The sequence below is a fragment of the Gouania willdenowi genome, chromosome 12, assembly GCF_900634775.1.
Source record: "Gouania willdenowi chromosome 12, fGouWil2.1, whole genome shotgun sequence".
In the NCBI taxonomy this organism is placed as follows: domain Eukaryota; kingdom Metazoa; phylum Chordata; class Actinopteri; order Blenniiformes; family Gobiesocidae; genus Gouania; species Gouania willdenowi.
Window position 1 is genome coordinate 19,926,209 of NC_041055.1, and position 26,191 is coordinate 19,952,399.

General features: G+C 39.1%; 1 protein-coding gene across 1 annotated transcript; it reads right to left on the reverse strand.

Annotated features, from left to right (window-relative positions):
• Positions 1–161: 161 nt before the first annotated feature.
• Positions 162–26,191, reverse strand: fgf10a (fibroblast growth factor 10a). Its single transcript, XM_028462870.1, has 3 exons — positions 24,671–26,191; positions 5,383–5,486; positions 162–992 (listed from the first exon to the last, which is right to left on the reverse strand). Exons 1-3 carry the CDS (start codon positions 25,107–25,109, stop codon positions 768–770), a joined length of 768 nt encoding a protein of 255 aa, XP_028318671.1. The 5' UTR covers positions 25,110–26,191; the 3' UTR covers positions 162–767.

A 26,191-nucleotide genomic window follows, 5' to 3' on the forward strand; every position in this document is an offset into this window, starting at 1 on the left:
CACAAAGAAATGAAAGACATTTACTTAGCGACTTGTTGCAATTTTATCATGTTTCAGTCATCCACTTGTATTTTTTATATTTGTAAGCAGATAAAGAACCACTAGTATTCAAATGTAACCGTAAATAGGATTTCTGTAGAAATCAAAGCCAGACAAACAAGTTAAAGGCAAATATATTTTTTATATTTATTCAGGTTTAAATGAGTAGTATTCAAAAAGAGATGCATAAATGGTAAAAAGACAAAAACATGTCCTTTTTGTGTTTGTTCTTTTATGTTAAATAATACACAAAAATAAATAAAATATTAAAAACATTATTGTGTCAGACTTGCTGATGTGTTCTTGTTTGCGGATCATTCTCCATCTCAATCGTCGCCCGTTCTCCTTCTCTAATTCAGTCTCGCTCAAATACTTCCTCTGCTCTTCTTTCTTACATCGTTGAACCTTTCTATTTCTAATTTCCATCACAAACTTTACATGTACACATATCAAGTAATGTGAGTTAGGAATCTCATTTTGGCACAAAGGTCCTCTCCTTTTATATTTCTGACTGTGCCGATGTACTTTATAAGTTAAAACAGAAAATATTATATACACTGTATACCGATATATCTTATTTTTTTCTTTAAAAAATAGAAATGTCTTTGTCCAACAGAGATAAAATGTTTCCTTTGTTAATCTCTCAGTGCAGCATACAGATCAGATTCAGATCCGTCCAATGTAGCTAACTCTGCAACGCAGCCCCACCTTAGAAGAGGAACTATTTGCTACCCCACAGTTTGCTGACAATTCCAGTCAGCAGGCAGCACCATGGGCAGGAAGTGAGTGGCTGTGTTTCTCCTCCGCGTTCTCTTTCCCTTCATTGGCCTTCCGTTGCCGTTCAGTCCCACAAACATGTACTTTTTCTTGTTACGCCATTCAGCTGAAGCATAGGTGTTGTACTTGTTCTCCTCAATGCGCTCGATCAGACGACAGTCCGGACCGAAGTCCCTCTGCAGACATAAAGCAAAGAGTGTCAATGGGATGCTAGAGCATAAATACAAAGAATTATGACAGCATACACAATGAGCTCAACTGTCGTGTTTCAGACTTTACCCTCTTCCATTCTAAATATGATATAATAACATGTTCTTCATTTGTGGCATTGTGAAACAGTGAGAAATGAAGTGAGGATACACCGATTCCACCGAGTTTCATCTGGATTGAATCTGGATTAAGCATTTCATTGTGGGTTTTTTTTTTTTTTTTTCCCCAAGGGTGTCCATACATTTGGACCTATGGTACTCTATTGTTATTAATGGCGATAGACATTTCCACATGTCTTTAAAGAGCAACTAAAACCCTGCTTTCTGCTGAACGGCCACAAGGGGGGAAATTCAAAAAATGCCTTGATTATGGGCGTTACTCCTAATGCAGTAAGATACGCCCACTCAGGCAGACGGTCAACGCTGGCAGTGGCAGACCGCTACCTGCTCAACGACTACACACAATACACAGCTCACAAACATAAGCACGCAGCACACACAGCCCCACAGACACTATATGACTCACAAACAAGTCCATGCTCTACTCTCACCATTAGCCTCAGAACACCACGGCTTCACACACACACAAACCACAAGCACGTTCGCGCACACACAGAGACAGACATGGATACACACAGTTTGATGAACCCTCGGAGTAGCGCATAATCTGCTCTATAAAAGCAGAGAGTCAAAAATATCACTGCTGTTTCACATGGAGCATTAGACTTTTTTGTTAAAACTGTCAATCAATGTTCATTGAGGACTTCTATCAGCTTCTATAGGAGGGGTGGGGCCAACAGTGACAGTTGATGACGCTGGGCAATCCAAAGAATCCGTCTCAGCCAAGAGCAACATTCACTTGTAATAGCCGGCGTTCAACCCTTAGAAGCCAGTGACTGACATTTTACAACTAAATATGCAAAATTAATAATACTTTTACTAAACTGTTAAAAGTTGGACTAGGATCAATCAACAGCACTAGTTAATACTCAAATACATTTGTATTCGGCAGAAAAAAGTGGGTTTGGGGTTTAGTTGCTCTTTAAAGTGTGAATGATTATGTTACCATCATCAGGGTCACTGATCCAGATAACTGCCAATATCTGGCAAAGAGAATATTTGGCACATGGCGGGGTTTGCATCATCTGAGTGCTCTTGTTTAATCATAAAGGCTTTTTTGTTGTTTTGTAGTTTTGATTGAGTAAAAAAAAAAAAAAAAAAACATATGGCAAAATATATAAAGTAGGGTGTTTAGTTATGATGTAAGTAAATGTGTTTTATGTGATAGTGTTCTGAAGGGCACCATATGTGGGCCTCACTCTTTGTCCTCAGTATAATTTAGCACTTTGCTTTTGTGTTTCTACCAACTTTTGGCAGATCTAAGGAACCTTACTTTTTTTGCCAAATATACCAAGGTTAAACTAACACTGCGCCATAAAATGCAGATCCTGGTGTTTGCAGCTGAATAAGACTAATCTGAGGTTTTTGGCCTTTTTTTTCACTGTTAACTTAGTTTGACAATTATTACCACATCAAAGATGCTTTTTAATAATTGATTATTTGAGTCTTTTTCGTTGCACCACAGCATTTCTTGTTGAACTTGGGTTTTCTTCAATGCACGGTGACAAGTTACGTTTTTCTGGTGACAACACAAATCAACACATGAAATGTGCTGATGTGAAGGTCAAGAGTGAGGACGAGACATGAGTCTGTGTTTGCTGCAAGTGTTGAGCTTTTTTCTGCAGCCGGATTGAGTTAGTGGGAGACAAGTGTAGGTGTATGTCCAGGTCTGGTTTTAGCAAAGTGCATGGAAACGTTCATCATGTTTTGTTACATTACTAAAGTGATTGCTGACTGGTTTTAGAACAAAAAAGATTGGAGGGAACACTGCCTTCTTCTCTCCATCTGCATCTCACTCCAGCTGTTCAAATTAGTTCCAGAGGTGAAACTGAATGTTCCCAAAATCAAATTGGGAATACTTGATAAACACTCTGCCCGAAATGCTCAGCACAACTAAAAATTGTCTAAGTATATAGGTATGTGTGCTGTCTGGCATTTCATTGAAATAATATAAAAAGTAATGAATTGTGTTGTCAGCATAACTTTTCACACAGTGATGCAATGATAGTAATGTAGCATTCTTTGGTAGGAGATGCTCATAGTGGGACTGAGCTTTATAAACTGTGATGAACTATTTCAACTGATTACTCTTGAATAAAGGATGCACTGTGTGAACCCATCAGGTGTAATGGAACACCAGCCTCTCACTGCTGTGCCGTTCCGGCTTGTGTTGCACTGAGCAGAAGACGTCATGGGAATTCAGTTTCAGGCCATGGAAAAAAAAAAAAAAAAAGCCTTAATTCCCTTTTCTATCGTGTGTCATTTCACCTGTGGTGTGACTCCAGAGAGACCTGCTGAAAATTGGGGCTTTCAAATGCATGGTATAAAGGGGCCGGGAAGGTGGGTGGGTGTGGGTTGATGTTGAAAAGGAGGGATGGAACAGATGAAACAGGGGCTGCCCTTCCCAGTGGGACAGAAGGTGAACAGGGAAACTGAAGGATTGTGTTTCCTGTTTCTGAATGGAAGGGACAAGAGAGGCAGGTAGCATGGGGAGCATATGTTGACACACACTGGTTTGTATGTGTGGTAAAAATCGACCCTAAAAACCCTGAACATTTACTGAAACATTAAAATTAGCTCATGATATGGGTTCATTAAGATGCCCATATAGACATTCATTTACTCATTTCATGCTGCTATAACAAGAAGATTATTTGATAAGATAATATGATATCACAACAGATCTCCCTTAATGGTCCCTTACATGTAGTCTGGGCAGGGTGGGACAGAACGGAGGTTGGCCCTGGAGTCAATCTGATCTCTCGAGATGCAAAGGGAGGTTATCAACCAGTATGTAGCAGGGCTTCACTGAGCGACACCAAATTAAACTAAAGACGTAATGACTGTAACGGAGTTGTCGCTTGAAGTCGCTTCAAAAGTTCAAATTTTTCAACTTTGAGCAAAGGGAATTGACTTGACATTGCGTCGTTTACATTGATTTTGAATGTAATCTAGTCGCCAGAGTCAACATTTACGCAGATTGTTTTTGAATAATCTGTACTTTATCAGTTTTGAGATCTGTCAACAAAAATCTGATTATTTGAGAACTAACACAAACCTATTGCAGGGGGTTGTGAGAAATATATGATGTTGGTTTCGTCACACGTCGTGATTTTTATTTTTATGTTTTGTATACAATGCCATTTTGGATGGCAATGCTGGAAGTACATTTATAGTTTTGGATAGCATGGTTTTCAAACTGTTGTGTGGGTGTAGAAAAGATCGTGTTCAAGGGCAACAGGGCCCCCGATTTAGCAGAACTAGGCTGGTCCACGGCTGGCCCGTGTCTGCTCCCAGCCCCCGGCCTTTTCTACTAAGCCCCTTCTGTCGGAGTGCTAAGTGCTATACCTTGTCGAATCCCTCCTCTATCTGACCTGTCCTTCATTCTCTCTGTGGAGCTCTGGAAAGAAGCAGCTGTGGATCACTTGGCTTGCACGCTGATAAAGAACGCTGTTAGTTGCAAGAATTAGTGTGAATTGCAGAAGGCATTGATCTTTGATCCCAAGGCCCAACCTGTCTGTGTGTCCAAGCATGCTTTGGCAAGCCACTGAACCTTAATGGTTGACTAGCACCTTGCGTGGAAGCTCTGTCCCATTGGTGTGTGAGTGGGTGAATGAGTAATGTTGTGCTTTGGGACTACGACACACTTTGCTGTCCTGGGTTCCTTCCGGGGTTATGCATGTTTGAGAATTGTTCTGCAATCAATCTGAGCCACCCGCCCCTTATCATGGGAACGGCTCAAGCACCCCCAAAAAATTCAATAAAATAATAATTTTAAAAGGTATAATAAATGTGAAACACACCTTTTACTATCACTATACATGTTTTCTCTTAATTAAATATTAATAGTAACTCCAGATGTGTGAAGTATTAAAAAAACATTCGCTGCTCACAAGCAATTTTCTACCCATATTTATGCTATTTTATTGAATTTTCTTTGATTTATTTTACTTCCCTCATTGCATTGCCTTTTTGGCTGCCAGCACCGCAGCTGGGGCAGTTGCAGGCATCCTCACTGACGCCTTCGTCCCCCCAAGGACAGACTGTGGCACTCCGCTCCTGTCCGTCTGTCCGTCCCTTGCTCCCCTCCCCTGTTAGTTCAGCTATTTTAATGGTGGAATACACTATAACACTCTCCCAACGGCAGTTATAAATGCCATCCAATATGAAGTCAGAAACAAATCACGTGAGTGCGTGACAAACACAGCAAATCGTCTCTAGTCAAAGTGCTACTCACCGCTCCATAAAGGATGCCGTTCTTTTTAATTGCCAGGTAGTGGTTACTGCTAATCCCTCTGATGGCCACCACTCCAACGTCCACAGATTTGATCTCCAGAATACCTAGAGCAACACAAGAGAGAGAGAAAGAGCAAGAAGCAGACATGAATCTCTGAATAAATCAGTTTGTTTAGATGGTTTCCATTTGCTGCTTTTAGGTAATCTTTTGACATTTAGTGTACCAGACTGGGAAAATGAATAGTTTTATTTTACAAAATCAAATGCATTGCTTTTTAATTCAAAACCATAAGTAATAGTTTAACATTTGTAAATCTTTAATTAGTTATACAGTTAGGTTACCACTAAGTAAAGGGATTCAAGCTCATTAATTACTGAAGTGTGATATTTTAAGGTTAAAATAAGCAACAGTGCAATTTTCTCAGTTCGTGGATCCAGATTTTCACCCCAACAAATATTTAAGTAGAGTTTTGAGAAACCTGGAACATCTCAGCCTCCTTTCAACAAGAGAAGTCCAGTTCTCTCACACATTTCCCCCCGATGTGAGAGTCAGACCTCAGAGCAGCCTTTTGCCTCCTGTTCATTAGCTGCTCGGCCCGTGGGCTTCATGCCCTGGGACCGAGGTGTAAGCCAGGGAAAAACAGTTCTGCATTCCATGTTTGTTTTTCGGACTATGAGGAGTGCAGGCAGGCACACGAGCACGACGGAAAAAGGCTCTATGACTGGCAAGAGGTCAAGGCGTCCGTATCAGTTTTCAAGCCTGAACCAATTACTGGTTTAAGCTGTGGTTGCAGCTTTCTTTCTTCTCCCATCATGAAGTCAGCCGCACCAAGCCATAAAACTATCAGGGGTTTGAGAGGATTAGCTAAAGGGGCAGTAGGAAGTGAAGGTTACCTGGAGGAAAAGTGAAGGCAGAGGAGGAGATTCAGGGCTCGGCTTCTCCAAAGAAAAATATTGTTATAGCAGATATTGGCTGCCTGATAATATTTACTATAGATGTGTTTTTTCAAGAGCTAAATTTGCACAAGGAGGATACATTTCACCATCTTTGATAGAAATAATACCTTTACGGTTGAGCACCATTACAGTAATCCATTGGTCCATTTTCTAAGAGAACTGAAGACATTCAGTGCAGGACTTTACAGAAACACAAACACAAAATAAAATCTCTTTTCCATTATAATCATATATTATTTAGTTATTTATTTATTCATTTTTTACAGGTACAGTAGTAGCATTTTGCTTTATGCTGCAAAAATCCCTATTGTCTTAAATTATCAATTCATTCAATTTTCTTCAGGCAAATTTTGTGCTATTTTACATGTAAATATCCATTATTTTGTCCTTTTTTAGTGTGCTTCCATCAAACACAAGACTTTGACTTTTTTAAAATCCCAAACTTGTCAAATCCATGATTTAATTTGAAAACTAGGAGCACCCAAAGATCTTAAGCCACATGGTTTAATGATACCATGCACATACTGTACATGTAGATGGTTGGATTGAGTTTTATATCTTGAGGGCATCAAAGTACAGTTGATCTCTATGTGTAGGTCACTAAAAGTTTTCAAATGCAAATGATCCAACATAGAAAGACCAAAAAACGAAGGTTTGCTTTGCTAAAAAAGAGTGAACCTTTGCTCCATCACTTTTTGGCAAAGTGACTGTGGGCAAACAGCTGTGTCTGACAGACTAACACAACAACTACCAAAACAGTGAGCCAAAATGCCTTCAGCCAGTCAAAGGCAAACCACGACACCGGTGGATCAACAAGTTTAAATAAACACAACCTGGCCTGCAAACAAGGACCAAACTGTTCATTACCAACTTCATAAAGAGCACGGTGATGTTTAACGGCTTCTGTTGCCAAAGAGTAGCTCAGTAGCTTTAATTCAGCACAACTTTACACGTTTAGAGCTATAAAATGATGACTGCCTTTTACTGCTGTATTAGTGCTCGAGTCTTCTGTTACTAGGAGTTATTATTAAATGGTATGATTTGATGTTTGTACTTCCTTAGGAATCTATCATTCGGTAGACCCCAACTTTAGTAAATCCTAAATGATTGTCTTTGTGTTAAAATTGGTCGAGATCCAATCAAAATCCTTAAAGCTGCTGCAGAGGCAACTGTTATAATTCAAAACGGATCCATTTTAATATGATGTTTTAATTTGGTTTTGTTTTGATGATTTTCTCAATGCTGTAGATTCAAAATAGTACTGATTCCTCGATTGCATGATGGTAATCATAAAATAATAAATATTGAAAATGAAATAAGAAAATGAACCAAAAACAATGATGCAGTTTTGAATTAAATATTTTTAAAAATTAAGTATATAGCAAGTCAATAAACGTGAGTTTTCCCAAATGAATTATTGTAATTCAATTCCAATTAAAACTGTAACATTGAAATATTTCAACACTCGCAAACCTGTACAAGCTAATCCAGGTGTAGAAAATACAGAAAATGTGTTTTTATCATCAAAAATATGCTTTTTGCAATACAGAAATATTTAGATCGTATTTCATTGTGATTATTTTGATATTTTTTGGGTGTAATGTAGATAACAGTCATTTCCTGGGATGATCAACTTGGTTACAAACCACACACACACGCACGCGCACAGACAGACCTCCCATCCACCCCCGGCCGGCCCCTTTGGAAACACGGTCAGTGAGACTCCAGCTGAACCTAAAGGTTAAGGGAGGTTGTGAAAATGTTTCCACTGTTTATCCAGGGGCTTTTTTTTTGAAGATTATACTGCGGTTGTTCACTCAGTGACCCCGACACGGTGACCAGCTGTGAGTGTCTACTGCACGCCAAAAGCCTTCAGAGGTCTCTCTCTGTGTTGTGAAGAATTGTCACTTAAGTTTGACATAAATTCTCCCAAGTCTGAAGAAATAAAATGAGTTGAAAGGTTTCATTTATATCTGACTGCCTAAAAAAAACAAAAAAACAACATCACTGGCTGACTGCTTAAACTACTCTACATAGGTTTCTGTTTTCTTTTTTTGAGAAATAGACAAAATAAATTGTAAAATTATTACCCATAATTAACTACCCATTTAATATGGATGTGATTTTTTTTTTTTTTTTTAACAGCTTTAATTATTTTCAAAGCCACTTTATTTGACAATTTTCACACAAGGTCACTGGCATAAAGAAAACACAGATTGACTAACAAAAACATTGCGAATTTCTAAAGATTTTCATTTACCGATTAGAATCTAAAGAGAAATAAAACCTGGACTTTTTAAGGAATCCTATATAAAAAGTTAAACTGAGTAAAAACAAGACTTTAAACGTGATTTACCAGAGTTTTTTTTGTGCCATTGAATGTGGGATATTTTCCACAGGAACAAAAGCCTGAAGTAGTACCTTGTAGACATATTCTGTAATAAACACTTTGTAGCTGATTAACCCAAGTAAACTATGGCTAAATCTATTCTGTTTAAACCATATATCATCGTTATTTAAGAGGGAACAACCTGGCCTTTGATTATTCACACTGACAATAAGCTAAATATGCAAAAATTGTAATGCAACACTATTGCTACAATCAACCAGATGGTATATTGTTGTTGTTATGCCTGAATGATTGAAATAATATGCTACAAATGGGCACTAAAGTGTGTTCTCTTCTTGCAAACTCAGCATTGTTCACCCATCCTGTGCCAAAAAAACACATTTTACTTTCTGCACTTTGTCTGATTTCATTTTCGTACGTACAGTAGTTGTCAGGTGATGGATTGTCCTTAGTATTGGTAATGTACGGTACAGTGAATAATAAGTGAAGTGCGGTTTTGGTTTAAATAGTTAGAATAAGACGACAGGTGTTAAATATGCAACTTATGAATCACAACTGTACAAAATTAGTTTTATAATCTCTTTTTTGTGTGTTAGTTTGTGAACCAAATGTTTTATTTATTAAAAATGAATAAAATTGCTTGCTGTGCTCGTCATTGTGCATGTTGATCAGATTAACAGGTAAAAGATAAGAGTTAAAAATCATACAAAATTATATATGGAACTGAAGTGACATTTTAATCTGATGATGCACATTTTCCTTAAATGGGGCAGAATCAGGGTTGTTTACGGCTCTGAATCAACTCTATCATCAGCGTTTAGAGTTGTTTGAATCCTATTTTTTTAAAAAGTGTTGTAATCCCTTTATTAAAAAAAAAAACTGTTTCAAGCTAAAATAAATGAATGTGCTGATCTACACTTCAAGGTCCCATGTCACGCTATTTTTCACACATCTCCATTTGTTCTAAGAACCCCAAAAACATAGTATTTGAGGTTTATTTTCCCAAACTTGCCTGTTTTCCAGAGCTTTAGCCTCTGAAAAGTCACTTTCTGAGCAACTCTACACAAACGGGCTGATTTGCGGCCTACTTATGCATAATCATGAGTGGGCGTGTCTATAGACGGGACACTGACTTCCTCCTCCCCACATGGTGACGTAGAGCCAGAGGACGGCCCACCCTCCTCCCACCCACTCCGTAGCCGAGCTCATGCTCAATGGGCACATTCGTGAGCGTGTCTGTTTACACGTCAATCACGGCAGACAGCTTCCTGGAGGCGTGGCTTCTCCAGCTCAGTGCCTCGTCAAATTCGTCATCAAAGTGGGAACGCGTCATCAAATTGGAGCGAGGTGTTTGGGCTCACCCTGCAGTAAGAAAGGAGCAAATCACCCTCTAACTAATGATTGAGGGAATCAATCTTTGGACATGTGTATGAAGCACAAATAGCCCTTTATCACGTTTAAAGCACAGAAGAGTCCATGTAGCGTAACATGGGCCCTTTAAGAAAAAGTGCTGTTCACGTAAACTGACAAGATTGAGGTGATTTAAAAAAAAAGATAATTTAAATGATAATTATGTGGACTGTAACAACTTGCAGTGTTAATTGTAAAATATTTATATAATAACCAAGTGCTGATACTGCCAAACAAAAGAAAAGGTCATAATCTAGATATGAAAGCTAAAATAGTCGATGTGGCTTTGGTTGACGGAGCATTTGAGGCCACCTGTGGCGTATAACTGGATTAGACGGTTTTTATTTGCATTATTTGACTCACTTTTGTCTAGGATTTTTCGCCATTGAGGTCTGAGAAAAATCATCCGTCTCTCGCGGCCGGCTGATAACGACACGGTGTTGAAGGAGAAACTGCTGTGTACTGTGTGCTTTGGGGAACATTGAACTATTGGTTTAACCCACAGGTGTCAAAGTCTAGGCCCGCGGGCCAGATCCGGCCCGCGAATTAATTATCTATGGCCCCCGGGATGATATTTGATTAGTATTAGAGCCGGCCCACAGGCCACAGCCGCCTGCTACTGTTTTGCACGCACCAAAACTCCATTCCCCACAATGCAACGGTAGCCCGCGAACTCACCACAGTGCCGCAAGTGGGCCTCGGTTTCATTCATTCATTCATCATCATTCAGGGCAGATGTCAACTTTCAGGAACCCCCCTCCCCAATAATGGCTAAACGGAAGGTGGACGGTGAGAACAGGGGGTTTAAAGCCAGGTGGGAGGCAGATTACATGTTCACGGAGGTAAAAGGCAAACCTGTGTCTTCTCTGTGGATAAAATGTGGCTGTAATGAAAGAATATAATCTAAGAAGGGACTATGAAACGTCTAAAAAACACAAAGACAAAGACAAGAACATGGACACGGAACAAAGGCTACAGAAGTTTGAAGAATTAAAACGAGGTCTTAAGTCCCGGCAGGCTCTTTTCACAAAAGTTACATCACAAAGCGAGGCTGCTGTCAAGGCTAGTTTTATTGTGGCACAAGAAGTTGCTATATCAGCCCAAATCAACAAATTTTCTCTTTGATGAAGCTAAACAAAACATCACACAGGAGCCGTCTTACTGATAAGCACCTTGGCTCAATCCTGAGGATTTGCTCAGCTCAGAGCATTGACCCCGAACATTGATGAACTTGTACAAAAGATGAGACACCACCAAGTATCAGGCTCCGTCTCAGACAAGTGAGCATCACCGAGCATTAACATATTTTTAGTTTTTAATTCAGTTAAATTTTTACAGTTGTTTCTACAAGACGTGATTTTTCTTTGAAGAAAGTATTGTTTTGTAACTGTGCCATAGATTTTTGTATTTTATTTATTTATATTTATTTTTCAGTTAATGGACTCAGGGAAAATTTCAGATAAGAGCCATGAGAAAGAATACAACTGATTTTATTTATTTATTTTTTATTTTCTCATTTTACTATTTGAAAGCGTAGCCTAATTGGTAGGATCATAGAGCAGCACAATATTGCATTTTCAGCTTATAATGCAGGCATTTTCATTTATGCATTTATCTTGATATTAAGGAACATATTTTATTTTTGAAGGACATTTACTTGTTTGCTTTTTGCCTGTTGAAAATGTTTCCCTTGAAATAACTGACAGAGCCATAAGAAAATATTGCTTTATTCATTTAATGTACGGGACATTTGATTTTTCTTTGAAGGAAGTTTGTTTTTGTCTATGAGCCTGTTGAAAAATGTTTTCACTCGAAATTAGTGACAGAAAAAAAAAAAAAAAAAGTTATTTATTTATAGTAGTAAAAAATCTTGGGTGGAAAGCTCAGCGCTATAAAACCACCAAAACCTATATGAACAAACCCGGTCTTCAGACTCATCTTACACTTGCGTGCTTTGATTATTGGGGGATAAAATAAAAGGTTTTGTCCTAAAAAACACCAGTAAAAACTCAAGAAACTAAAGGAAATCTAACATACTGTGTCAGTATGAAAAAAGACCACATAGTTAAATAAAATACAGTACACTGTGTTAGGTCTTGGTTCAATAGGTTATGTGCAATCATTTTAATATGTTTTAATAAACATTGAACCAGTCCGGCCCTCGGCTTGTAGCAAATTTGTTTTTTTGGCCCTCTGATGTGTTTGACTTTGACATCCCTGGTTTAGCCTGATGTGGTTGACAACAGTATTGTCCTGTGCTAAGTGGCCACATTAAAGCGATCCTGGCTCATGGGTTCCTCTGAAGCTGAGAAAACAGAGGCCTGCTTCTGATTTCTCAGCACAACCAGAAAGTTTCAACAGATAAAGGCTTTTTGCAGACGGACGGCGTTTCAGTTTTTGTTTTTGCTCAGATCAGATTTTTTGGGTTATAAATCTGATTAAACAGTTAATATTTGGCTTTTTGCGCTTTGAAGTGTATTATTTTATTTGACAGCCATTTCTGCACTCACTGTAGATTTAATTGTACTGCCTTTTCCTTTCCACCATAGCGGTTTTATTTCCGCTTCTGACACAAACATTAATAATCATAATAATAATAATGCATTGAATTTATAAAACGCTTTACGTTGCATTATTCTTTCACTCCATAGACATACACACTGTTAAATATGTGCATGATTTCTAGAACTGAATGAAAAAAACAAAACAAATTTGACAGCAAACTTTAATGAAGTTTTAGTCCTAGTCTTTTGAATAAAAATGCAACTTAGTTTTAGTCAAAATGTAGTCATCAGCTTTGATAGTCATCAGTTATCTTGCATTTTTTTTCATATTCATATTTGGAATATATATTGAACTAATTATTGACACTGAATTTTACATTTTTGTAAGGTGAAGTATAAGGTTTTATGAATGTGACTTTTTTTATTGTACTAATGTGGATAGATTTAGTTTTTAGGGTGACTTTTAACAGCTGTCCATTCGGCTAACTCTGGTACATTTAATGTAATGGTCAAATAAATGAAAAATAAATAAATAAATCAGGACTTTTTAAGTTATAGTCTAGTTTTAGTCAACTAAATAACATTAGTCGACTAAAATGTAAAGAAGAAGAGTTTATGCATTTAAAAAAAAAACTAATAATAATTACCATTGAATCTTTAACCACATGAGTTCTGATTGGATTTCATCCTATGTGATGTAATTTCATCAATTGTTTTTATTAATCATAGTTTTTACTCTCATGCACGTTCTTTGATTCTTCATTGTCTAGTTATTGTCATTTAAAAAAAAAAGTAGTTGATAAAAACTATGATTAAAGTCTTTAGTCTACAAAATTAGCACTGAACCAAACCGACTTTATTCAGAAATCAAACACAAACATTGTTTAACATACTGTAGCTGAGGTTTAATGGTCTAGTTAACCGATAGCAGCTCATCATCCCAACCGGCGTAATCTGAGATTGCTTCACAGAACGCACACAGCGTACGGACTGTTATTTCACACATGTTTTGGAACAGTTGGGCACTAAACCAACTGAAGATCAGAGTGATGCTGCACGGAGTGATTGAAGGTAGAGAGGAAATAAAACACCCTGAGGAAAAAAATGGTGCTTCCTTGATTAAAGTTGACTTTGTAACAAGATAAAGTGCCAAAAACCTGCCGTTTGTGTGAAAACGTTTAACAGGCCTGTCATGGGGAGAGTTATGTTTCCAGGCCTGTGACACTCGTGTGCATTTCACATGTTTTTCACTTACGGATTTTCCCTGTGGTTTGAGTTGTTGCACCACACACACACACACACACACACACGGACAGACATATTGTCACTTTTCCCCCCACTCGGCTTTAATACCCCACCTTGTTGCAAACTTCATGCACACACCCATGCAGTCATTAGCTAGCATTCCTTAGCGTTCTGTTCAAAGTGTGCAGATGAAACTGTGGATTTAACTCTGGACTCCTTCGTCTGCCTTTGATGACTCCATTAAAAGCCTCACTTTCATGGCGTGCGTGTTGCAGGGTTAGAGGTTGAAGAGAGAGGAACACGAGGTGTGTGTGTGTGTGTTATGTGTTAGTGGTGGCGGGGGCCTTTCCTTAAAGCACATGGTGTCTATGTGGAAGCAGCTCGAGATGTTATCTATCACAGATGCTCGTCCTTACCTCCCACTGCTTAAGTGCTCGAAATTCTGCCGGTTCACGTGCACGTGAAACATGACGCTGAGAGGACTATTAGAATGTAAATATACACTTTTGTTAAACGGCACCCAGTTTTTTAGGGTGGTTACATCCACTAATTTCACCTACACTGTAAACCCGAATAAGTTACCAGAACTTAAAAAATTGAAGCAATCAATTTTTTTCAAGTTGTTTAACTTTTCCAGAACTTGAAATGATGGATCACTGGCTACTTGTACTTTTAGATGAAATTAAAGTGCTATATGAATTAAGTTTATTTTTTTTAAATCATCCCTATTTGATACAACGGAAATAACAGGACTCTCATTCGTAGCATGTAATTACTTAAAGAGTAACTAAACCCCAAACCCACCTATTTCCATCCTAGTCCCGCTCTTTCAATTTTAGTAAACATTTTATTTTGCGTTTTTAGATGTAAAATGTCAGTTACTGGCCACTAATGCTGCGTTCACACCGGATGCGTCACGAAATGTTTGTGCGACCAGATTGCATACAAAGTCAATGGATAGACGCGGCTCAGAGGCGAAATCTTTCCTGTGTGGCGGTGCGGTCCGATTCGCGCTTCAAGAGTGTTGGTCGTGCGAGCCAGCTCCCAATTTTTCATCATGTTTGCACATTCACAAGAGTTGAAAATATTGAACTCCTGCGATTGGTTTGCATGACAAAAGCCAATCAGAGTCTTTGTTGACGATGGCGTCAGGCTTCCAACACGGACACCGATCTGTTCACCCATTCAACCATGGAGTAGAAGCTGTGTGTGACCACCTGGAGCTGTATGACACGGTCTTTATAACCAAGACTGGACTAGGAAGGATTTGGCGTGGAGGAGAATAGGCGAGGAGGTGGTAGTAGCAGGTTAAAGTTCTCTCTGTAGTTTTCATCTTTGAAAGTCGGCACTGAGCTAGGATAGCATTAGCCGCTAATCACACCGGCTTTTTTCACTGGTGGTTTATGTTTGAGAGGAGAAAAAGGAGCGCAGCTCCTCGCTTCAGCAGGCAGTGAAACTCACCAAGTTGGATGTGTCGCTGGTGGGCGGGGCTTCACATTTTTTGATCCTGCGGAACTTTTTGTGCGGCAGACGCGTCCGGTGCCGCAGAAGACGCATTTGGTGTGAACGCAGCATAAGGGTTGAACACCAGCTATTGCAAATGAATTTTGCCTGAGGCTGAAATGAATTCTTTGGATTGCCCTGTGTCATCAACTTTCACTGTTGGCCCCGCCCCTCCTATAAAAGCTGAAAGGATGGAGGGTTTCCTCCAATCACAGCCCTCAGTGACCATTGATTGACAGTTTTAATGAGGAATTCTAATGCTCTGAGTAAAACAGCCTGCTGCAGCAGTGATTCTGTGATTCTATAAAGGGTAGCTTCTGTTCTAATCAGAAGGTTCATCAAGCTTATGTGTTTATTTACAGACACATCGTGTGTGTATTCCCATCTGTCTCTGCGTGCTCGCGGACGTGTGTGTACGTCTTATCGTTATGTGCACGAGGTGGTGTGTCCCTGTGGTTGTAGTGACAAAATCTCAGTTTATGAACTCGCTACGTGTGTGTGTACAGACACATTGTGTTTACTCCCATCTGTCTCTGCGCGCAGCACTTCCTGAGTGGGCGTGTCTTACTGCTATAGCATTTTTTTAATTTCCCCCCGTAGTGGCAGGTCAGCAGAAAGCAGGGGTTTAGCTACTCTTTAATTTTATTAAGTTTGTATTTAAGTTGTGTTTTTAAGGTATGCATACAAATATAGTTCAAATACGTGTTCAAAGTTTATTACTTTGAACATTAGGGTTTATATTGTATCAATCACATTGTTTTCCCTGCTATATGCTGCTCATTCTGTGTTTCCCATGTGCTTATAATGAAGTTTACTCAAATAAACAATGATTGCACTCAAAATCCTTCTTATTTATAGTTTTTCCCTCTTTGCTTATTTACCTTCACACAAACCTGCACTCAAAGATCCTTTCTTAGGCAAAATTACACCTTCGAATGCAACACATTTCCTTTTCTGTAAGTGATGCTCATCACTTTCCCATCACTGTTTCCTCTAAAGTAAACATTACCGGGAATTGTTTTTATTTTCTGCAAAACACGACGCTAGTGAATCTCTACATACTTGTGCTAACTTGCAAAAAGCTTAATCATAAAGTCGTAACACTTTTCAATCAATGGTTCTTTGTGGTTAAAAAGCTTCCATTTGATGGTATCGTGTACTTTATGTTCAGCTTTTGAAATGAAAGCTGGGATCGAGTTCAAATATGAACAATACACCTTGTAGAGAAAAAAGATTGTTATTGATGGTAATCGATTCAAAAGAAGCTCATTACAACAATCAGGATTTGTGTTCAGATGAACGTGATTTAGCTCATTTTAATATTCAGATTTTTATTCCTGACATATGAGAGGCAAGTTAAGGAATGGATTAAACTACAAGAAAAGTCTAACACAGATGTAGTCATAGTTTTCAAAGAGAGTTGGAATATTTCAAAAATCAAATGGGTAAAAAATACAAAAAAAAAAGTCTCTACAAGAAATCTAGAAGGTTAAATTTCAATGACTGCAGTGCAAGTGTCATTAGTTGTGGGACATTCAAACAAATGCTCCTAAATGACCCTGAAGGGGCAGTAATGGGGTTAAAGGGCACGTATACATGGGGACCTTTGGACCCTGACGCTCACTCCTGTGTGGGAGATGAGCAGAGAGGCCAGAGCTATGCAGCACAGATGGTGATGGTGGTCAATACAGGAGCATATTTACACATCTAAAATAATCACATCTGTAGCTTCATTAAAGAAAACTATCCATCAGTAAACTTCTCCAACACAATCACAGCAGAGCAGGGGTTGACGTTATCAGATAAAGACATCTCAAAGATCAATAAATCTATGATTATTTGCTCGGAAATTGACGTAAATGGTTGAAACTGATGCTCCAAAGTTGTTTTTTTTTTTGTGATCAAATGTAAGAAATCATGGGAAGAATGAAGTAAAAACACCTCTATGCATCCATCTATGGGACTCGTATCGCACAATGTAATGCAGAAAACTTTCCTAACAATGTCAATAATAATAAACCTTTAAATGCCCATTTCCACCTTTTACATCTTTTTGCAAGCAAATGATCTTCGTCTTCTTGATCTATAGTTGTACACCTTCTTTATCTGATATAATCTGATTACAATATAAAAGAAAACAAATAGATCTAATTGAATTGAAAAAAAAAAAGGAAATAAGTTCTTTGAATCTACAGTTTAAAGTACGACCAAGTATGTTTAGGATACTACTTCTTACTCAAAATAAGATGCTGACGGTCACCGAATAGTTAAAAAATGAAAAACCCAGTGAACCTTATTATTCCAAACCTCTGGATCATCTCCAAAGTTATCAATGGTTCATTTTTGTTTGATTATCCATCTGGTGTTTGCTCAAAGCTGATTTGTCTACAAGTGGAAGTCAAAGTGCATCATTTTTATGTAAGATAATCATTGTTATGTAATCCCATTGACATTGACAGTGTTTAGTTCCTAGATTAAACTAGAAGCAGTCAGGGACTCATCCGGACAAATGTTAAATAAAACATCTCTGTGATGCCAATATTAATATCCGTGTTTCTTTGTAAAGGTCAAATCAGGTGAATAAGTGGGGAATTCTGACTTAATTCGATCACGTTAATGAGGCTTCCCTTTATTTTGTTTACAATGGGCCGTTCTTGTAAGGTCCTGTTTATTACTGTTATAAGCAACATTCCTGGTTTAGTCAGAGGAAAGATCAGAGGGAGCAAATGTTGGGGCGTGCGTTAATACGTGTTTATTGTTTGTGCAGGAGAGTCTGTTGGCCTTTCTCTGCTCTGCTTCATGAATTTTCCCAACACGCTTCCCTATGTGACGTCTGCACGGCCCCCCTTTATTTATGGCTGCTTCGCAGAAGAGTCCATGAAGATGTCAAAGTAACTTTAAATGAAAAGCAAGGCTGACACTAACCTCTGATGCATCCAGTACCTCCTCATAACTCTTTTTTATGGGCCACACTGTTACCTTTTCCCATGAGAACCTGAAACACGCTCATCATGCAGCAAGAGAGCGAGAGAAAGAATGACATCCAGAAGGAGAGGAGGAAAGAGAATTTTTACACAATCCAAACGGAACATTTTTCTTAGTAATCATCTCCCTGGTTCCTGCTGATGCAGATGCACAGACTTTTTTTTGTTTTGTTTTTGGTAGTAAAAAGCTAAATCTGCAACATATTTGACTGCAAACTGGGAATCAGAATTGCTTTATTGCCAAGTAAGTTCCCCACTTATATGAAGTTAGCTTTGGGGTAAAAAAAAAGCAGTGGACCAACACTCGGTCACCAAATAGAAGAATAAATAAACGTGCAATGTAAAAAAGACAATAAAAAATACAGTAAAGCAATCGTGGCAAGGTAGAGTGGGGGAAGGATAAATAAGATGGTGATTTTGAGGGAGTGAGATTTATCTTAAAACATTTTTTTTTTTTTTTTTTTTTTTTTTTGCTCTTTTCTTACACTGTAGACCTTTTTGGCAGAGGTGATATTTTCACTGGAGTTTATTTATTTGTTTGTCTGTCAGAAGTTCTTCAGAGATTTTAATGACATTTCATACAAAGATAGACCTTACACCATGGAAGATTACGTTCAATTTTGAATGATCAATGTACTGATTCTGGATGTGTTCCAAAAATGGGCAGAATTACAAAAAATTCATCTTGCTTCGTAATTGACCGATCTTTGACAGGAAAGGTTTTGTTGGGTTGGTTCCTCTGTTACTCTACAGCAGAGGTGGGCAACTTATGTCACATCGAGGGCCACAAAAATGTGTGGGGCCACATTATTAACATCCATGTCAGCATTTAGAATAATGATCAATCTGGGCATTAACACAGGAAAGAATAGTGTTTATAGCAATTTTGTGTGTTTTTCTGTTCTTCTGTGTATTTTTCCTGTAAAATGTATGTTTTTTGGAGTCATTGTGTATTTGCGTTAACATTTCACGTTTTTTTTTAATATATCTATATATATATATATATATATACATATAGATATATATATATACATGTATATATATATATATATATTTATTTGGAGTAATTTTGTGTATTACTGTTGTTCTTTTGGTAATTTTTGTAGTAGTTTGGTGTGTTTTCTTGTCATTTCCTGCAATGTTGTAATTCTTTGTATTTTTTTTCATATATTCTTGCTTTTTTGTGTATTTTTTCTGGCATTTTGTACGCTTACTCTTGGAGGCTGCATGACATTAGACCAAGTTGCCCATGTCTGCTCCACAGAGTTTCATCCTGATCTGATTTGAATTGTGTGTTTCATTTCATTGCAATATATAGTGTCCTTACATTTGGACGTACTGTATCGTTATCAATGGGGAAGGAATGTCTTTAACGTGTGAATAATTATAGTACCATAATCAGGATCATTGATCCAGATACAGTAACTGCCAATATCTGACAAAGAGGAGATTTGCTGCTTGGCGGCGTGCTCTTGTTTTCCTTATTTCTAAATTTAAACTGAATTGTTTGACTGCTGTGTTTGATGGGAGACTGCTGGGTATTGTGGAAGCTTTTGCTGGTGATTCATATATCCTGACACACAATTGTTTAAAGGTCAAACCTCAGGATTCTGTCCCTTCTAAAAATGGGATTAATAATCCCAATGGGTATTTTCTTTTCTATTCTTGTTTTAGTCTCTTATCTTATAAAGGTAACACCTTTATCTTGTGTTAATCTTTTCCGTTAACTTCCTCAAATTAGCAGTGGAACGTATGTGTACGCCCTGTTAAAGGATCAAGCATTTAAAGCAACATTTAGTTTAAATTCAGCTGCAGTAATACGATGCATATACCCACAGCAGAACTGGAGTGCTATGTTTAGCACTGACCTTTCCATTAACAAAGCTTCCTGACTTGGGTCAATGGGCTGAGGTCAGAGCAGAGAGGGCAGTGCTGTGTAATTATCCTGGACAAGGAAACCTTCCCCTAACATTCAGATCTGTGGTATGCACACTTTATACTTCCCATTTAGAACAAATTGATTTATTCTCATTTGTGCATTCTGCTGGGGTTTTTTTCTGTGCTGGAGGTTTAAGCAGGAATCGTCGTGATGACAGCAGCTTTCAGTAAACTCAGAGATGCCCTGTCCGATCAGAATCTGTATCATTTTTTCATTCGTTTTTCATTATGTAACGAAAGCATGAAAAACGAAAAAAAAAACACTCATTATTTGATATTTGTTCCCAAAACCAAAATGAAAAAATGGAAAACGCCTTGTTTTTCTAATTCAAGCTCTTTTGCTTCGGTACAGAAAATGAAAAACGGAAAACGAACACCTTTATTAGTTTTCTCCATTACCGATTTGCCAAAGTACGTGACCCGGAAGTGTACTCTCATCCGACGCTAACGGCTATGCTAACGGAAGTTCGGCATGACAAGATCGCTGCTTCCAACTGTGCATCCGAAACGTGTCCTTTTCGCTTTGGCTGGTGTTGGACACAGAACCTCCTCACGGACATTTCAGAGGATTTAGAGACTCCTAAGTGTTGCAGAGCTAAAGATATCTTGGAATGTGTAACGCTTCACTTCCGGGTCACGTACGTTGGCAAATCGGTAATGGAGAAAATGAATAAAGGTATTTGTTTTCTGTTTTTTCGTTTTCTGTACCGTAGCAAAAGAGCTTGAATTTGAAAAACAAGGCGTTTTCCGTTTTTTCATTTTGGTTTTGGGAACAGATATAAAATGAGTGTTTTTTTTTTTTTTTTTTTTGTTTTTCATGTTTTTGCTACATAATGAATAATGAATGAACGAATGATACACGGATTATTCAGAATCCAACAAACACAAATTCAAAGTCACTGTCCCAAACATTAAGCGACGCCTGGCTTCAACTTCTTGACTAATGTGCAAAGGTCCAGCCATCACCTCTGACACACGTTAATGACGCTCATTTACAAACAGACCTCCTGAACATTACCAGACCGCTCGGGCCAGGATCGACATCCCAGTGGCACCATTGTGCTGAGTCATCTCCTACTGTAGCAATGCTTGAGGAGCGAAACATGGAGCTTTTCTTTCAAACATTATTCGATTTATTTCATCCATGTTTTCTTTTATTCTTCTTCAAAAAAGTACTTTTAACGTCTGACCACCACGCTGATCCTAATCAGAGGCTAAATAATGGCTTTGTGCGCATCTCATGCTTGATTAAACAGAATTGACATCCAAAGGGAAAGCCCGAATGAGAAGATAAGATAATGAAAGCCAAAAGTGACTTTCCACATTACACATATCAGGGTTATGGATCACTGGTGCCTTTTGTGCCAAAATAAGAGCTAAATGTTTTTGCTAGTCCATAAAAAACGGATCATCATACTCACACATTTGACTATGTAGGTGATCTGCTGTTAACTAAACACAATTGAACAGAACATCTCAGAAAAGATGCACCAAAAACACAAGTCTGGAATTGAACTCGGCACCAAGAAAGTATTTTACTTTGTTGTTCAAATAATTGAAATTAGCTTTTTAAACTCCTACTCCCCCCCCCTTTTGGTAGCATTTCAAATTAGATTAGATATTTAGTGTTAATTCCGTCTGTACGCACACTGGCATTATCTATTTGTGTCCCTGTCATTATCTACTCACACATTTTCTATTTGTGTTTTATCAGAGGAGTCATTTGCTTCTCGTAAACGCCAACTATAAACATGCATCTATTAATAATTTGTCCAAAAATATATGTTTAGCGTCGACAATTTGGAATACTTCAAAATTACACAGCAAATAAGTTTGATGCACACAAACACACCCAGAGCAGCCTTCATCGTGCAAAACCAGATTTAAAAATGCCATCATGCTGAGTTTGGTTTAAAAGGGCACAGCTTGTTCTCTGCTTATTTGTGAACACATGCAAAATAACAGGAGGTGCAATATTACCGTCGGCACACGCGTTCTGTTCTACGTGCAAGCATCGCACGTATGCAAACCCTATACGTGCACTATACAGCGCAGCTTGATAATGTACAGATGCTCACATTATTTCATCGTAATTTCATCACAACACCACCTGCACAGCTAATCGCCAAATTTTCACCCATCACGTATTTTTCTGAAACACACTAAACATCTGCTCTTGCTCTAAGGTAGTAGATGCAGCCTGATAAAATGCTCACTACACATGCTGCCAAGAATAAAGCGGACCTTAAAGATTTGCAGCCCACTTCCAGAATGATGTCTTTCTCACTGTGGAAAGTTCCTGTCAATTCTTCCTTTTTAATGAGTGCTGGAAGCTGTTGAAATGGATGGCCAGGGCCTCTAATGCTTCGACCTGGTGCCATTAGTATTTTTTTATTTTTTTTTACATGTTTCATACCAATGGTTCACTTCTTTCTGTTTGTAGGAGTGTGTGCGCACACGTGCATAGTTTCATTTGAGAATTTAGAATGACAAATCTGAGCATTAACACAGGAAACAACAAAGGGCTTGTGTAGTTTTTTTAATGTTGTTTTTTTGTGTTTTTATGTCATTCTGTGTATTGTAGTTATTTCGTGTCTTTTTTTGTTGTGTATATTTTTCAGTTATTTATTTAGTCATCTTGAGTGTAATTTTTGTATTGTTTTTTTTTTGTGTATTTTTCTTTAATTTTGTATATTTTTTGAATTACCAGTGATTCTGTCTATTTTTGTTGTGGGTTTTTTTTGTTTGTTTGTTTTGTGTTTTCGTTTACTTTTGTCTTTTTGTGTATTATTGGAGTCATTTTGTGAATTTACTTTGGGGGGGGGGTGGGCCGCACAAAAATAGATCAAGGGCCTAATGTGGCCCCCGGGCCGCCAGTTGCCCATGCCTGTCCTACAGCCATGTCTGGCAGAGTGGCGCACACACGTACACACACATGCACGTGTATACATGCATACGCTGGCTCTGGCCCTAATAAAACTGGGCTTTGCCATATGGAGGCCATGTGCAAGACTGGCCTCACAGTGCTGAACTGTGTCTGTGTGCGTGTGTGTGTGTGTGTGTGTGTGCGTGCGTGCACGTGTTTTCTCCGCGGGAGAAGTTTGTAGTGCACCACAGACAGATGTGTGCAAACCTTGGACCATGTGCATGAAGGTGTGTATGACTTGATATTAATTAAGGTACAACCAAACCCACCATGCTATTACCAAAGGGCGCAAACAAGAGAAAAACCTGGACATCAGAAGGTGAGGGATTATTATATCCACTTAAAGATATCAGCATGTGTCTCGGACGTCCCCCCTTATTTGATGTGGCGAACATGCGGTGGGAAACTGGGCAGGTAAACGTGGGAGTAATGTTCTGTTCTCCTTCAATAACTACTGTCAACGTGCCCTCAGGCAGTGAAGTGCACACAGGCAAGGAGAGCGTGGCAGTCCTGGAGAACTTCCAGATGTGTTTAACTGAAAGATAAGGACCGTAGACAGAGTGATAACAGCTGATTTTCTGCTCAGGATCTGTCATAAGTGATTATGATGAGACTTACAAGCTGTTAAGAACATTTTCATTAGCTCGTGTGCAGATTGGACGCTTTGAAGAGATGTGCCTGATACCACAGTGCACTGGAGTGTGCACTGGATGTTGCTGCACTGTTTTATGTTTGTCTACAAGTTAGACATGCATATTTCCAAAGAGTAAAAACACAGTGCGGTGTCAGAGCACACAGCGGTGGATCAACTGGGGTTTTGCGTGTGAATGTGAGCTTGAGTGATACTGACATCGAGCATCTGTGTGCCGTGATCCCTCTCAGGAAAAATGAAGGATGAAATAAAAAATGTTCATCTTAAAAACATTCATTCGGGAAACATGATGCACAAACTTGTACTTCTTGCTTTATGTGGACAGTCAAACCTCATAGTTACCATATGCCAACCATAAAATCTGCACCTCAATCACACAATAAGCAACAATCATCCTCTCCAGGGATTCGGTCATTGATGTATTTCAGATATATCCACAGAGAAAAAAAACCTTCTGTCCAATTGATTCCATCTTTTGGTTTTATCTGCCTGATTACATGTTTTGTTCTTTCCTGGCGTTCCTCTCATGTGCCTCGACTGCTTTGCACTCCCAACTCTTTGTACTCTGAGCCATGTGCCATGTTTCCACCATACACTTTATAAAACACTGAAGGCAAACAGGTCGTCAGTTCAGCTGTAACAATGTCTGCGGTTGCTTGGGGCAGTGATATACAAATATCAGACCTTAAAGAAGACACTGAGTTTTTCACTTTCCTTTGGAACAGAAAAGGCTGAAAAGTAAAGTCTATAGATCTGATACACTTATTTGTTAAAATAATAAAATCAACAATATATAAAATATTAATTTTAATTAACTTACTGTATGGATCATCCTCACTTTTGGTGCCATTAACATTTCCATCCCTGTCAATGCGAAGGAAGAACTTCTGGTAGGAGTACAGTCTCCTTTTGCGCACATCTCCTTGAAGATGCTTGTAGCTGCTCCGCACGTGGCGCCCGACCACCGTTGCAGACAATGATGACACATTAGTCGCCCGTGGCAACCGCGCCGAGGATGCCTGAAGGGGCCCCAATGATGAAGAAGGTGAGATGATGACGTGAGGAGAAGTTCCTCCTGGTGCATTCTGGTTTTCAGAGTCTGACGATGAAGCGTGAGACAACGGTGATGAGGATGACGGTCCGAGCAGCAGAAGCAGGAGGAAGACGGCGAGGGAGAGGAGGAGTGAAGGAGGTCTGTGGCAGGGGCGGGAGGAGAACCAGGCGACCGCTGCACCTTGTGTCACTGTCCATCTACACATGGTAGTGGAGCTGGGAGAGCAGTGGAGGTGCTCAGGGGCTGGGGCATGCTGAGCTGGGTGCAGAGAGAAGGGACAAAGTGGGAGAAACTCCCCCTGAACCCACTCTGCCTGGAATCCCACAACCTCTCGGGGACCGTCGGTGTTGAAAAGATCCTCACAGAGAGCGTTTGGTAGCAGCTGCGCAGTCTGTAATGTTAAAGGTGGCTGTGTTGTGGCCAACTCCAGTAGTCCCCTCTGCGCTGTTTATCCCTCAGAAGCACCACAGGAATGCATCAACATCCATAACTCAGGTCACCTCACAACCAGAACTACTTGGGAATCAGCTCGTCCTCTTCCCTCTCTGCTCTTTGCTACTGATCACTCGCACGCACCCAGGAAACGATCCTTTGAAACTTTAAAGGAGGACTTTTAACTTCAGACACACATTATCACTTTGTTCATGTAAAGCAACAAAAAAAAAGCAGCTCCACTCAAGTCCTAATGAAGGATGAGGAAAAAGAAGCCAAAGTTCAATGAAAGATAAAAGAATGATGCCACTTCTCCTAAAATGTCCAAAGAAATCCACACGAGGCTAATAATAAAAAAGAGTCATAGAATCCAGACTTTCTTCTGTCCTTTCCTTTCTATTCTCTCTTTGTGTCCCTGGTTTTGTTTGAGCTGGTTTGAAGTTACTAGAGTGTGTAACCGAGCCCTGTAGCTCTCATCTTTCCCTTCTCTTGTTGTGCGTCTGTCTGTCAGTGCTGCTGAACTGCCTGCCTGTCTGTCTGTCTGTCTGTCCTCCGTCCTTGCCTCTCAGAGTCTGAATGCTGGAGTGGGAGCGTTGACTCTCCTCTTTCGTCCTGTTTGTGGCTCCCTCTCTTTTTGGCCCCCTCCTTCTTTCCTCAGCTTCTCCCTCTCTCTCCTCTCTCTATCAGCCGTGCTCTCCCCTGCTTATCTTAGACTTTTTTTTTTTTTTTGCTGAGGTGACTGAATCTTGTCTTTTCCTCACCTTATTTATCTGCTGCAGTTCCACCAGATGTCATCTCTTAGTGTAATTGGATGTCTATTAAAACCACTTAGCTTTGAAGAGCTGTGCATGTCAG

What these genes read in the sequence shown, in the direction of transcription:
- fgf10a (XM_028462870.1), bottom strand. Translation starts at nt 25,109, where the DNA reads ATGTGTAGATGGACAGTGACACAAGGTGCAGCGGTCGCCTGGTTCTCC. An exon ending in AAGTGAGGATGATCCATACA is followed by an intron (nt 5,487 to 24,670) that starts GTAAGTTAATTA and finishes GTGTTGCTCTAG; the next exon opens with GTATTCTGGAGATCAAATCT. An exon ending in ACGGCATCCTTTATGGAGCG is followed by an intron (nt 993 to 5,382) that starts GTGAGTAGCACT and finishes TTATGTCTGCAG; the next exon opens with AGGGACTTCGGTCCGGACTG.